At 46.0% G+C, this 13300-nt stretch overlaps 1 protein-coding gene across 1 annotated transcript in view; it reads right to left on the bottom strand.

Annotated features, from left to right (window-relative positions):
- ZNF831 (zinc finger protein 831) overlaps positions 1-13300 on the bottom strand; it is a 79294-nt gene that overhangs the window by 16413 nt on the left and 49581 nt on the right. Inside the window, exon 4 of the mRNA XM_065893590.1 lies at positions 7272-7286. Within this exon, the coding sequence (XP_065749662.1) occupies positions 7272-7286 (15 nt within the window). The remainder of the gene's footprint in view (positions 1-7271; positions 7287-13300) is intronic.

The following is a 13300-nucleotide window of genomic DNA, read 5'->3' as shown; positions in this document are numbered from 1 at the left end:
CCCAGAGGATGCTGGCACCCAGAGAGACAGGATGACAGCAGCCTGCCAGGGAGGGAAGTCATAAAGATGCTCACAGCAGCTTTCTGCCCCTTCAAGGAGTTTTCAACTTCTCTATGCAAAAGCAACCTTCAACACTTCCATCTTGAGAAATAATTAGTCCATCTTATCTTAACTATTTCTCTCGGACAGAGGAAAACAAGCCTGCCCATTTCCCTTGTAGAATACCCTCCAATCCTGTACGTTCACCGTGAGCGTCTGCCAAGCATACTTCATTATTATAAAAGTTCTCTCAGGGAAAGAAATCCCTACCGAGCCTCTAATAAATACGAGGGGGGAGGGCAAGAGGAGATGAAATAGCAAGAGGGAGATGATAAAATTTCAAATAGGTTTTAGTGTAGAAATGCACCCTGCCTAGAAGGTCACCCCTGATTACAGCTTCTGAGTGTGTGTTCTGAGCCAGAATGGGGCAGCTTTGATGCTGTCTCCCGCACATATTTCAAAGAGAAGAGAAAATTAACCCCTTTCTTTCCAGGGTTTGGCTTGGCAAAGAAAGAAAGTGAAGGTGGCCTTTCATCACTGGTGGAGTGACAGGACTTAGAGGATGCACGCCTCCCTCACCGACCTCGCTTGGGGTCTGGGTGTCTGGCTGAGCGGCCTCCGGTCACAGAAGGAAATGCCTTACCCAAGGGAAGCAACCCAGAAAGCAAAGACGGCAGAGGGACACACAAAGGGAAGTGGGGAGAGAGAGAGAGAGATCAAAATAGACCGATTACAGGCGAAACTGGGGGGTCCGGGTGCCCAGGTGAGCGGACCAGCCTCCCACCCCTCTTAAGAGGCAACCGATTAAGAGCTGGGACAACTGACAGCCCAGGAGTCAACCCAGCTGCAGGAAGAGCCCCGCGTCACGCAGACGGGAAGAGATGACAGAGCACCCCCAGGCTGACCGGAAAATGCAGACGCAAAATCAGACATGAAAGAACATTCAGGTCCATTTTCAAGCACATGGAGTCCCCCCAGGATGGTCTGGGCTGGAAAGGGGGGTCTGAAGGCCTTAGGGAAAGGTGGCCGGATGAAACTTGGATGCCCAGTTAAATCTGAATGTCAGGTCAACAATGAATCATTTTTAGCATAATGTGTCTTACTGCTATGTTTGGGGGCATACTGCGCTAACATATATACGCATGTATATTATATACACATATATGCGCGTGTGTATATATACATGTACGTATTTACTGTTCGCGTGAGATTCGGCTTTAACTGGGTGCCTGCATTTGCACCTGCTAACTCTGGCCCCCGGCGTGAGGTGTGGGGAAGGGGAGCTGGCTGGGCTCAGAAGCATCTGCCCGGGCAGCCACCGCCTCCCCGCAGGCTCCAGGCATTGCACGCTGCCGTCAACCCAGGGACGGATTGACTCAGGACGAGCCATTATTATCAATAAAGCCGCCTCTGTGAGGAGGTGCCTCGCAGAGGTTTTGAGCGGGGACTTGGCCCCAACAGCCCTTGGTGATGAAATGACTCATGGGGGTTCCAAAAACCCTGCGGAGACGAGCCCACCAGCAAAAGACAAAGAGAGGAGCAGCATTCTGTGGCCCTTCTACTATGGTTAAGAAATGTTTAACACCACCACAAAGCGACAACCTTCGGAAATTACCAGTCTCTACAATCTCAGAGTTGTTTCTCCCATCCCCATGGATCCATGGACCCCAGGCTATCTATGCTCGTCCCCTAACCCAGCCCCACCAGGAGAGGCCACCAAGGAGAGCTCACTGTTACAAAGGGTTTTTCTGGGTGAGAAAGCCGGGCGAGTCTCTAATAAACACAAGAGGGGAAGGACGGGGCGGCAGAAATGGCACGGTGGAGATGATCACATTCAACAGAGGCGCCACGTGGAAACGCTTTCTGGAGGTCGGAGCGCAACGGCCGCATTCCAGTAACTGCAGGTCTGGACACATTTTCCAGATGAGAGTTTCGTTAGGCTCATAACTTCTACCGCTACAGTTGTTTCTGTTTTGTTTTGGTTTGGTTTGGTTTGGGATTGCACCGCACGGCTTGTGGGATCTTAGTTCCCCGACCAGGGATCGAACCCGGGTCCCCTGCAGTGGAAACACGGAGTCCTAACCGCTGGACCGCCAGGGAAGTCCCCTCCCACTAGAATGTTTAAGCGGGGCCAGGGGAGAGAAAAAGAATAAAACCCCTTTGCTTCCCCATTTAAGCTAGGAGAGGAAAACAGTGCAGACTTTGGCTTTTATAGTGCAACTTGTCAATGGTGTGTACTTCACAGAAGGGCGAGGGTTGACTTTGCCATTCACCTGAGGGCAAATGGCTCGTAAGAAAATGGTACTCATCCGAAGGAGAGGCCTCAGCCCACAAGACAGGGTTCCCTGAAGGGACAAACCAAGCCACCCAGGAAGACACTGTGTGTTCATCTCCGCCTCTTCACCTGGCAGAGGGGAGAGAAGAAAACAAATGGATGAATGGCAGGTCTGGTCCAAGCGGCCAGTCGGCCAGTGGGGCAAACACACACATTTCCTTTTGTGTCCGATGGAAGCAGAAAAGGTCCAGGCACGTCATGACAGTACCTTGAGTTTGGAGGGCTCTCAGACAGGCCCAGATGGAGGAATGAATTTGAAACGACTTCAGACAGACCCAGGAGGCCACAGCACACAGACAGAAGGGAAAGGACTGATGGACGGGCAGGCCGCGAAAAATCGGAACCCCACATACTTCCTGTCAGTTCAAGACATTTTTAACCTCACTACGCAAAATCAGCCTTCGAAAAGTCTATTTTAAAAAAAATTCCTAGTCTGTTTAGCTCAGAAACATTTCTCCCCCGTAGATGAGGACTCAAGGCGATCCACTTTTTCCCACTGAAATCGCCCTCCCCTGCTACCTTGCCCTCGCTGGCAGAGAATCGGATGCATGCTCCATTATCACAAAGGTCCTCCGAGGGGAAGGAGGCTATGCCCACCCGCTCATAAATTCAAGGAGAGGAGATGGGAATCGATGAAAGAGTACAGGGTAAATAATAAAATGCGAAATAGGTTTCAGTGTGGAAATGTACCCGGTGGTTCTTTCTTTTTTTTATATAGGTAACATCTCTCCTCTGATGATAGGTTCTGGGTCTATTTTCTCAGCGAGAATTCTCATGCACTGCCTATCAAATATTTTCAAGGAAAATAAAAGTAATTTACTTTTCCAATAATGTTTTGGTTCGGGTAGAGATGATGGTGAACTTGGTCACCAGTAGCGGCTCTGGGTCCTTTGTTCTAGAAATAATAATTACCTCCTGCATCACAGGAGATGAGATTGGGCGAGTGAGGAGAGTCTTCAGGGCAGAGTTTGCAACCGAAGGAAGCCAGTGGTAGAACAGGGACGCAGAGGCAGTCCTGGACACTGCCGGTGGAGAGAAGCAGAGTTCCTGTGGGTAAAATGTCTAATGGTGGGAGGAGGTGTGGGATCACTTGACAATGGAGAACCTGAGAGACCTCAGCCAGGTGATCAAGGTCAACAGTGGCAATGATAAGCCATGTTGATGGTTTAGCCTTGATAGGATGTTATGAGAAGGGCATGGTGCCTCTGGGGTCTTGCTCCTCAGGCCCATCCCCCTAGTGTAACCTCGAGAAAACCATTAGACAAACCCCAGTGGAGGGACATTCTCCACAACAACTGAGCGGGACTCCTCCCAACCGTCAAGGGCATCAAAAACAAGAAAAGTTGGAGACGCTGTCAGAGACAAGAGGCACCTGAAAACCTCCTGGAAGTCCACACTTTCTCCCTTATTCTTTAGATCTCAGGTACACGGTGCAGCTCTTCTTCTGAGATGTATCGTGAGAGCATTTCTCCTTCACTGATGGGTCTTGAAGTAAACATATATATATATATATATATATATATATATATATATTTTTTTTTTTTTTTTTTTTTTTTTTTAAGTTCTCCCATTTCAAACCACTTTCTCTGATACTACTCAGGGTACTGGGCTGTCAGGACAAACTACCGAATTTGCAGGGCTGAGTGAACATGAAAATGTGGGGTCTTTATTCAAAATGATTAAGAATTTCAACTCATACAATAACCAAGATATGGAAGCATCAATAGGTGGATGGATAAAGTGGCCATCAATCGACAAAAGGATAAAGATGTGGTATGTGCATGCAATGGGATATTACTCAGCCATAAAAAAGAATCAAGTCTTGCCATCGGCAACAATATGGATGGACCCAGAGGGTGTTGTGCTTAGTGAAATAAGTCAGACAGATAAAGACAAATACTGTATGATTTACTTGTACGTGGAATCTAAAAACAAAAACAAACAAACAAACATAACCAAACAGAGTCATAGGTACAGAGAACAGATAGGGGTGAGGAGAGGAAGAAATAGGTGAGGGAGATTGAGAGGTTCAAATTTCCAGCTACGAAATAAATGAGTCACTGTGTAAAATGTACAGTGTAGAGAATACAGTCAATTATTATGTGATGCCTTTGTACGGTGACAGATGGTAACTAAACTTATCATGGAGAACATTTTGAAACGTATAGAAATATCGAATTGCTGTGTTCTATAACAGGAACTAACATAGTGCTGTAGGTCAATTACACTTCAAAAATAAACTCATAGAAAAAGAGGTTAGATTTGCAGTTACCGGGGGCGGGGGCGGGGGCGGGGGAATTGGATGAAGGTGGTCAAAAGGTACAGACTTCCAGTTATAAGGTAAAAAAGTGCCAGGGATGTAACATACAACAGGAGAAATATTATGAGCACTGCTCTATGTTATATACGGAAGCTGTTAAGAGAGTGAATCCTAAGACCTCCCGTCACAAGGAGAAAACATTTTTTTAATTTCTCAAATTCTGTATCCATATGAGAGGGTGGATGTTCGCTAACCTTGACAATCATTTCATGACGTATGTAGGTCAGATCATGACGCTGTGTTATCTTAAACTGATACAGTGCTGTAGTATCTCGATACAACTGCAAGGAAAGAAAGAATTTCAAGTCACCCCAGCAGACCAAGCTTGGGGCCTTCTGAGTTTGGCCCTGTGCACTGCACGGGTCACAGGCACACCACGATTTCCGTTAGAAGGTGTTTCATTTCTTCTGATGAAACCAATCTTAACATCAACCATGACAAGAACCAACAGAACAATTCTTCAAGGACAGAACGAGCTGAAGAATGGAGCTCTTGTGTGGAGCGAGGTGAGGCTGTGTCTGAAGGTGAGGGGCACACCTCTGTGCTCTGTTACTCCCCAAAGGACCCCGAGACCCCCAGACTGCTGGCTGACCTTCCTTCTCAGGGAGGAACCCAAAGCCCACAGTGGCAAAGCTGCTTGCGGCCGGAGGGAGGGAAAGCGGTGAGAATGCGAAGCCCATCTGGGTTGTTTTCTCTTTTATTCTTTTTCAGAGGATGGGGAGAGGTCGCAGACTGTCGGACACAGACATGGACACAGACACACGCATTCACACACACACACACACACACACACACACACACGGATTAACTCATCAACGCTGGGCACGTGGTGAAGGCAGTTGTCGGCTTTGATCCTCAGGAAAATTAGAGAAAGGCCTTGAGAGAATCCTTCAAGGTCTCTCCCCAGTTCCTGCCGTGTGTTTGGGATAAAGCAGAGGTGCACTTTAGGTCTGATAAATAAAACTTTCATCTGACCAGCTTTGGTAGAGTTTAAGTTCTTGGCTATTTCCTGATGAGACTGGGGTCTCCTGTTCGTTTGTTTTGGAGCTCTGTGTTTCGGCCGTCCTACAGTCTAGGGCGGAAACAGACGCAGCTGAGTTTCCCTTGATTCTGGTGAGGCCACCTGTGCCCCTGCTATGCAAGTTTTCCCCCCACCGCACCCAGAGGGGCTCAAAGGCAGATGTTGGGGGGAGACCATTGGCCAAAACGGTGGCCTTGTGAGGCACAAAGCCAGTCATTTCGCGGCGGGGGTGGGGGGACGGTTACTGAGCCGGCCAGGGGTTGTAAAGAAATGCTCACCTCCATGCACAGATCACTCCCCTCTGTGCCTCCTCATCTGTGTAATGGGAGGAAACTAGCACTTCCTGCCAGGGCGCTTGAAGGAGTTATATGGGTTCATACCACAAGCACCACTCTCAGGACCTGGGATAAATGCTCCTGGGATAACGGCAGGGCTGTTATTCCTGCTGGCGTGGCCTGTATCATCATCGCCCGGTGTTGTCTTAGTCATTAATTTGTGGTTTGTGGCCCGTCTCCTTCCACCTGGAACGTCAGCCCCATGAGTGAGGGTTCACGGCCTGTCTTTATGGTCCCCGTTCTTCCAGCACCTAAAGGTCTATGAGTGAACAGCACATATTAGGTGCTCGATAATCCGTACCTGTGAAAGGAGCTTAGGGAGTGAAACTAAATCGGTCTGACTCCAAAATTTGGGCTAGATGCTGCTTTTCCCCTTGATTTCTCAAATGGCAAATATGACCCCCGAACAGAGATTTTTTTCCCCTTTGATGTGACGGTAGGTGCACAAGCTCCAGGGGAAGTTCGTCAAGGGTTAATAAGTGTCCAGCATCTCAGCCACTCGGGTAGGGGCCCCAGGGCAGAGGTGGACCCCAGGGAGCATTCCCAGTTGGTCAGGCTTTACAGAAAAGCTCCTTTTCTGATGAATTCACCGCAGTTCTTCCTTCCCACCCCCGCGAGTGAAATCAATAGTGATTTGACTCTGCTCCACTATTCCCACTGATTATAATCATATTTTAAAACCCTGATCATTTTTTGAAACTCCATTTAATGTCAGTTTGCATTCATCAAGGATTTTTTTTTTTTCTTTAAAGCGGTAGTTCTCTTCAAAGGCTCAGTTTGAATTTTGAACGTAACAGGCTCTATGTCCGAAGGGAATCTGAAGAAGATTAAAGGTGACCACAGGTTTCAGCCCTGTTTTCCCCATGAAGGGAAGCAGAGCCTCAAAATTTACAAGCCAGCTCACGTTTCCGGGCCCCAAACAGCTTCCATCCTCTCTGTTCCACTGAAATTCATTTTCTTTTAGGGGATATATAGGTATAACCACGAGTTCTCCCCAGCTGACCAGTCGGGGGTACTGGGAAGAAACAGTAGCATATGTACGAATAGTGGGACACCCTCAGGCAGCTATGACAGTCTCACACCTTGTTCTGTGTAGATAATAGCAAGGTGTTTTTACTACTGTTATTACCATAGCTCACCATATAACTTGAGATTCCTTCAGTGGGCGATGGAGGAAAAGCAGCAAGGACTGCACGGAAGTGACAAGATGAAACCAGCCACCATCAGGTGCAGGACCTGGAATGGTGGGGACAAAAGAGGCTACCTGGTTCCTTGTTTGACAGTTGGGGGTGGGGGGAGCATGCCAAAGGGGTTAAAAGCAGAAGCACGTGAAAGAACTTAAGGAAGAAATGCACGTCCCCGAGCTTGCCGACGTGAACAAGGGTGTTTAGTAACAAGATTCTTGAAGTGGCATCACTTGCTTTCTGCAGATAAACAAACAGAAACATGTTTTTCTCTAACTAGAATTTCAAAGTTCTATCTTTTCTTTAACTTGTGATGGGGAGTAGGGAAACGAATAAGATGTTACTACTGCCCAGAGAGACTCATGATCAAGGCACAGAGGGGAAATTTTAGCATGTACATAGTACCTGGAAAATGGCATTACTGGCATGAATATTAACTGAATTGAAAGTTTGGACTTTCACCCCGTCTATATCTCTAGCCCTAGTGGCAGAGCACGGGAGTTGCCTCCCTATTCTCTAATCCTTCCTCTTAGTAATGAGAACCCACTTTCTGGATGGGGTGTGTTGCCACTCTGCTAGAAACTACATTTCCCAGTTTTTCTTGCAGCCAAGTATGACCAGGTAACTAGGTTTTGGCCAACGAGATGTGAGAGGATGTGATATACACAGTTTCCAAGGCATGCCCTTAAAGGGAGGGCTGGTCCCCTCTCATTCCTCTTTTCTCCTGTTAGAGGGAGTGCAGATGTGATGGCAGGAGCTGAAGCAGCCATCCTAGACCACAAAGCGGGGAAGCTATGGTGAAGAGAACAGAGCAACAAGACAGGAAGAAACTGGGTTCCTACCACACCATCGAACCACCATCCTAGATCATCCTACTTAAACCCACTTGTTACTTGTGAGAGAAATAAAATTTTACAAGTATCTTTTAAAATTCACTGTTATTTTCATTCTTCACTAGAGAAGCCAAAGCTTTATCATACTAAATACCACAGTGATGAGAAATATTTTACAGTAAGAGTCTAATAAACTTTAGACTATTACCTAAACTTTGCTTATCCCCATACAACCTTGATGAATTTGGCTTGTCTGCTGAAGCCTTCACCATTCTGTCATATCTACAAACTATCTGGACCAGGGATCAGCAAACTACAGCCTGAAGACCAAACCTGGCCCTCCACCTACTTTTATAAATAAAGTTTTATTGGAACACAGCCATGCCCATTCATTTACATATTGTCAGTGGCCGTTTTCTCCCTACAACGTCAGAGTTGAGTCTTCGCAATAGAGACTGTATGGTTGGCAAAGTAAAAAATTTACTATCTGGCCTTTTACAGAGAGAGACTATTAATTACATAAAAATGTTTAACTCCCTTTTTTCACTTAAATAAGATTACTTTTTAAAATTAATTAATTAATTATTAGCTGCATTGGGCCTTCCTTGCTGCGTGCGGGCTTTCTCTGGTTTGCGGTGAGCGGGGGCTACTCTTCATTGCAGTGTGTGGGCTTCTCATTGCAGTGGCTTCTCTTGTTGTGGAGCACGGGCTCTAGGTGCGCGGGCTTCAGTAGTCGTGGTGCATGGGCTCGGCAGTTGTGGCTCACGGGCTCTAGAGCACAGGCTCAGTAGTTGTGGCACACAGGCTTAGTTGCTCAACAAGATTATTTTTTAAGTAAACTTTCTAAGACGGCTTCAGATGGAAACGCTAGTATCACTTGCTGAGGCTGACGCTGGGAGTCACCTACCCCCTATGACTCTCCCCTTCTTTCTCATCAATAGAACCCCAAAGATGTTTAGTGCTCCTCTAGAACACTCTCTCCCAGACTCCCTACAGCCAGGCGTGGGCTTGTGACCCAGTGCTAGACAATGAGATGGAAGTAGGGATTGTTGGAAACCCTCCAGACAGCTTTATGATTATTTTTTTTGGCATATTCTTCACCCTTAAGTTGTTCCTTCCATATTTACCTGCCTTTGGGGGAATTAAATTATATTATATTATCATGTAATAGATACAGATGGTATTTAGCAATCTTTTTTTTTCAGTTATATGTATGTATATTATTTTTCAGTTTCTTTTCTGTTATATAGGTTATTACAAGATATTGAGGGTAGTTCCCTGTGCTCTACAGCAGGTCCTTGTTGTTTATCTGTTCTATATATAGTAGTGTGTATCTGTTAATCCCAACCTCCTGATTAATCTCTCCCCCCCACCCACCCCCCACAATCCCCTTTGGTAACCGTTAGTTTATTTTCTATGTCTGTGAATCGGTTTCTGTTTTTTAAATAAGTTCATTTGTATCGTTTTTTTAGAGTCCACATATAAGTGATATCATATGATATTTGTCTTTCTCAGTCTGACTTACTTCACTTAATATGATAATCTTTAGGTCCATCCATGTCGCTGCAAATGGCAGTATTTTTGTTCTGTTTTATGGCTAATATTCCATTGTATACATGTACCACGTCTTCTTTATCCATTCATCTGCTGATGGACACCTAGGTTGCTTCTGTGTCTTGGCTACTGTAAATAGTGCTGCAGTGAACACTGAGGTGCAGGTATCTTTTCAAACTAGAGTTTTCTTGGGATATATGCCCAGGAGTGGGATTTCAGGAGGACATGGCGACTCCAGACAGCTTTTTAAAGGCACGCCCCTTTGGATCTTAGGCCTTTTCCCTGCCTGAAATGCAATCATGACGCCTGGAGGGGCTGCGATGACGATCCTGTGCACAGGATGAAGGCACAGGGTGGGGAGGGCAGGGCAGAAAAGTGGAGGGACCCTTCACCGCTGGGCTCCCTGCCCAGCTGCACTAGCCCAGAGCGCATATCCCTAGCCCACCCATTATGTGAAAAGACGAACCACCTTTTTTTAAGGGCTGGTAAATTGCAACCACACGCACTAAACAGAAAGCAGAGTTGACTGACTACAAGAACAAAAGAACAAACAAAAACGGCTTCCATTCTTCACCACTCCCTGTATCCACACCCTTTGCAATGTGATTTTTAAAGTCCCCCATCAGGAGGTGGAGTCAGTTCCCCGCCCCCACCCCCACCCCCACGCCTTGAATCTGGGCTGGTCTGTGACTCTCCTTGGCCAGTAGAACGCATCAGGGTGATGTCATGCCAATTCCATACCTAGGTCTCAAGAGGTCTGTGAGAATCTGCCCTCTCTCTGAAACCCTGGGAGGCTGGAAGACACATGCTTCATGCAACCCCACTCTCCCTGCTGACAGTCAACCAACGTCCAGGATGTGAGTGGAAGACCATCCTAGACCAGCCAGTCTCAGCCGTTTCCCCACTGACTTCACAGATGCGTGACCAAACCCAGCAAGACCACCAAACCTGAATGCCCTGCTAACCCAAAGACTCACGGGCAAGAATAAATGAACCACTGAGTTTGGGGGTGTTTTGTTACATGTCAGTAGCTAACTTATATCACAGGTCAACCTATGTTTGACATAAGTTAGCTACCGCTATACAGTAAATACATGTATCATTACCTTTGATACAAGATATATGTATACATTTATCATGACTAATATGTATATTTTGGGATGATTAAAATTCTTTCAGAATATTTGTTTATAAACCATAGACGTAAATGTACTTCATTTGGGGCTTCCACTGATAATTAGTGAGATTTGGAATGAGAAGCACAGCATTTCATAACCTGGGTCTGGAGGCAGATTGCCTAGATTTTCAGCGCTTGCTTCTTGTGTAACCTCCTCATTTCCTGGCTTTAAAATGAGTATAGGGGAATTCCCTGACGGTCCAGTGGTTAAGACTCCACGCTTCCACTGCAGGGCAGGGGGGCATGGGTTTGATCCCTGGCCAGAGAACTGCATGCCGCACAGCACGGCCAAAAACAAAAAAACAAAAAAAAACGAAAGAGTATAATTTTAGCACTTGTATTTCCATCAAGAAGTTCACAGGGGATGATAAAAGAGCTCAGAAGAGTGACTCGCCCATGGTGTCCACCCCGTCGATATTTGCTAAGATTATTCCTCCTGTGAATCTTATTAGATAATATAAGACATTGCAAACAAATTATAATATGGCTGAGCAATGAACAGAACTGAAGTTTGAGAATAAAGATGTTTATAATAAAGGAATTTGAAATGAATGACGCTTTAAAATAATTCATGGGCTTCAAAAACCAACTTACCAAAGGGGAAACGTTGGGTGTGCGGGGGCTAAGTCAGGAGTTTGGGATTAACGTACACACAGTACTGTACGTAAACTAGGTAACCAACAAGGACCTACCGTAGAGCACGGGGAACTCTCTACTCAGTACTCCGTAATAACTTATATGGAAGAGAATCCGAAAAAGAATGGATATATGTATGCGTATAACTGAATCACTCAGCTGTACACCTGAAACTAACACGACATTGTAAATCAACTATACTCTAATAGAAAATACAATTTAAATTAAAAAAATAAATGCATAATTCTAAAGCAGAAAACAAAACAATAAAATAATGCATATGGGGAAACATAGCTACTCCCAAATATCCCCATACGATTGGATCATCATTTAGATATTAGGTCTTTTTCTACCTCTGTTTGTACCAAGACAGCAAAGAAAGCATCCCTTCTCCATGTCCTCCCAAATTTCACTTTGCTTTCAAGATGTCACATCTGAGTCAAGCAAGACCAGCTGGTCCCGTTTCGGTTCCTTTGATGATCAGAGGATATGATATGCCCAAGTGTAAGAGAGGTCCCCCCCCCAATTTATCCCTCAGAAAAGAAGGAGTTGCTTTATTAATCAAATCCCTACAAAGTGTCCCATTTTTCAGGGAGCTCTCTCCGTGACTTCATTGTAAATGACAAAATACTATTTAGGAAGACACATTAGCCTGAAACAATGCCAGTCAGTGCTGGTTTGGGTCCTACATAGACAGCATCTGAAAAAACTGGTTTCAAAAAGTGATGGGAGGGGGGACCCTGAATATACATTTAGTCATTTTTCCTGGGTGCTTGGGACACAATTATAAGCTTTGGGTGTTATCGTAAACAAGTCCCTTGTAGGCTGCTTTAAAAAGCGAAACAGGATGTGTTTATTTGGTGAAAATTGGGAACAGGCACCTACCTGAGAAATGAAAGTGGCCGACCTAATATGTAAATGGGTGCTCGTGGCCGTGGATAAATTTCTAGGATGGCATTGCACTCTGATTCTAAAAGTACTAAATCTCAAAGAGCTGGGATGAAAGTCAAGATGCTGCGCTCGGAAATCTCTATTAGGTGCCTCAAACCAGGGGCTCTAGCGATGACAAAAGCCATCTCAAAGATGCATGCTACAAGTGCAGCTAGAATGGCTTCTTGAAATGTGAGTAGAAAACACAATGTCGCTCCACCGGTGTTTTATGTAATGTGTGATTTCAAGGGCTGCGTGCAACCAGCTGAATACGTTAAATACTGCAAGGAGAAGTTGGCCTGCTTCATCTCTGTCTTGATGTATTTCAGGTTGGTCCAGAAACTCCTTCGGATCTTTGTGTTGAGAAAATAGGGGACAGCCTTATACCGGGGAGTAAGTGGTGAATAGCTGTGATTCTCGATTCATAAATAACTGGTATCTCGGGCTCTCGTGTAACTGACTTTTTGAGAGGGCCCACCTGAGAGAAACTTGAGATGAGTGAGAGAAGCCAGACGAGGTTAGATAACAAGGATTTCTGGAGATGCCCACAGGGAGGGCTGGAGTGTGAATTGTATCACAAAACTCATCCCACCCGGAGGCCAAAGGGCTGAGTGGTCCTATCCCTCCATCAATCAGTCAGGGGCTGTGGACCAACCCCAGGGTCTGTGTCTACGTTGGGGGCAAAGTAATTCCCATCAGCCAAGGGCCAATCCTTTGGAGAAGGGTACAGATAAGAGAGGGCAGCAGCCAGGACATGGAGATGGGTGGGCGCCTGGCTTGAAAAGGGATCTGGGCAGGGCACCAGTGGTACTGACTACAACTGTCACCTTGTAGCCCACGGCACGCCGAGTGCAACTGCCCCACTCTTTGTTCTCCTCTACCTAGGATGCAAGAGTGGGCTGTTCTCTGATTTCAGCAGCCTTTCCTCCACCTTCC

The sequence above is a fragment of the Phocoena phocoena genome, chromosome 15 (genome assembly GCF_963924675.1).
Source record: "Phocoena phocoena chromosome 15, mPhoPho1.1, whole genome shotgun sequence".
NCBI lineage: Eukaryota > Metazoa > Chordata > Mammalia > Artiodactyla > Phocoenidae > Phocoena > Phocoena phocoena.
The sequence above is the reverse complement of the archived record's forward strand: the minus strand, read 5'-3'. Positions and strand labels throughout refer to the sequence as shown.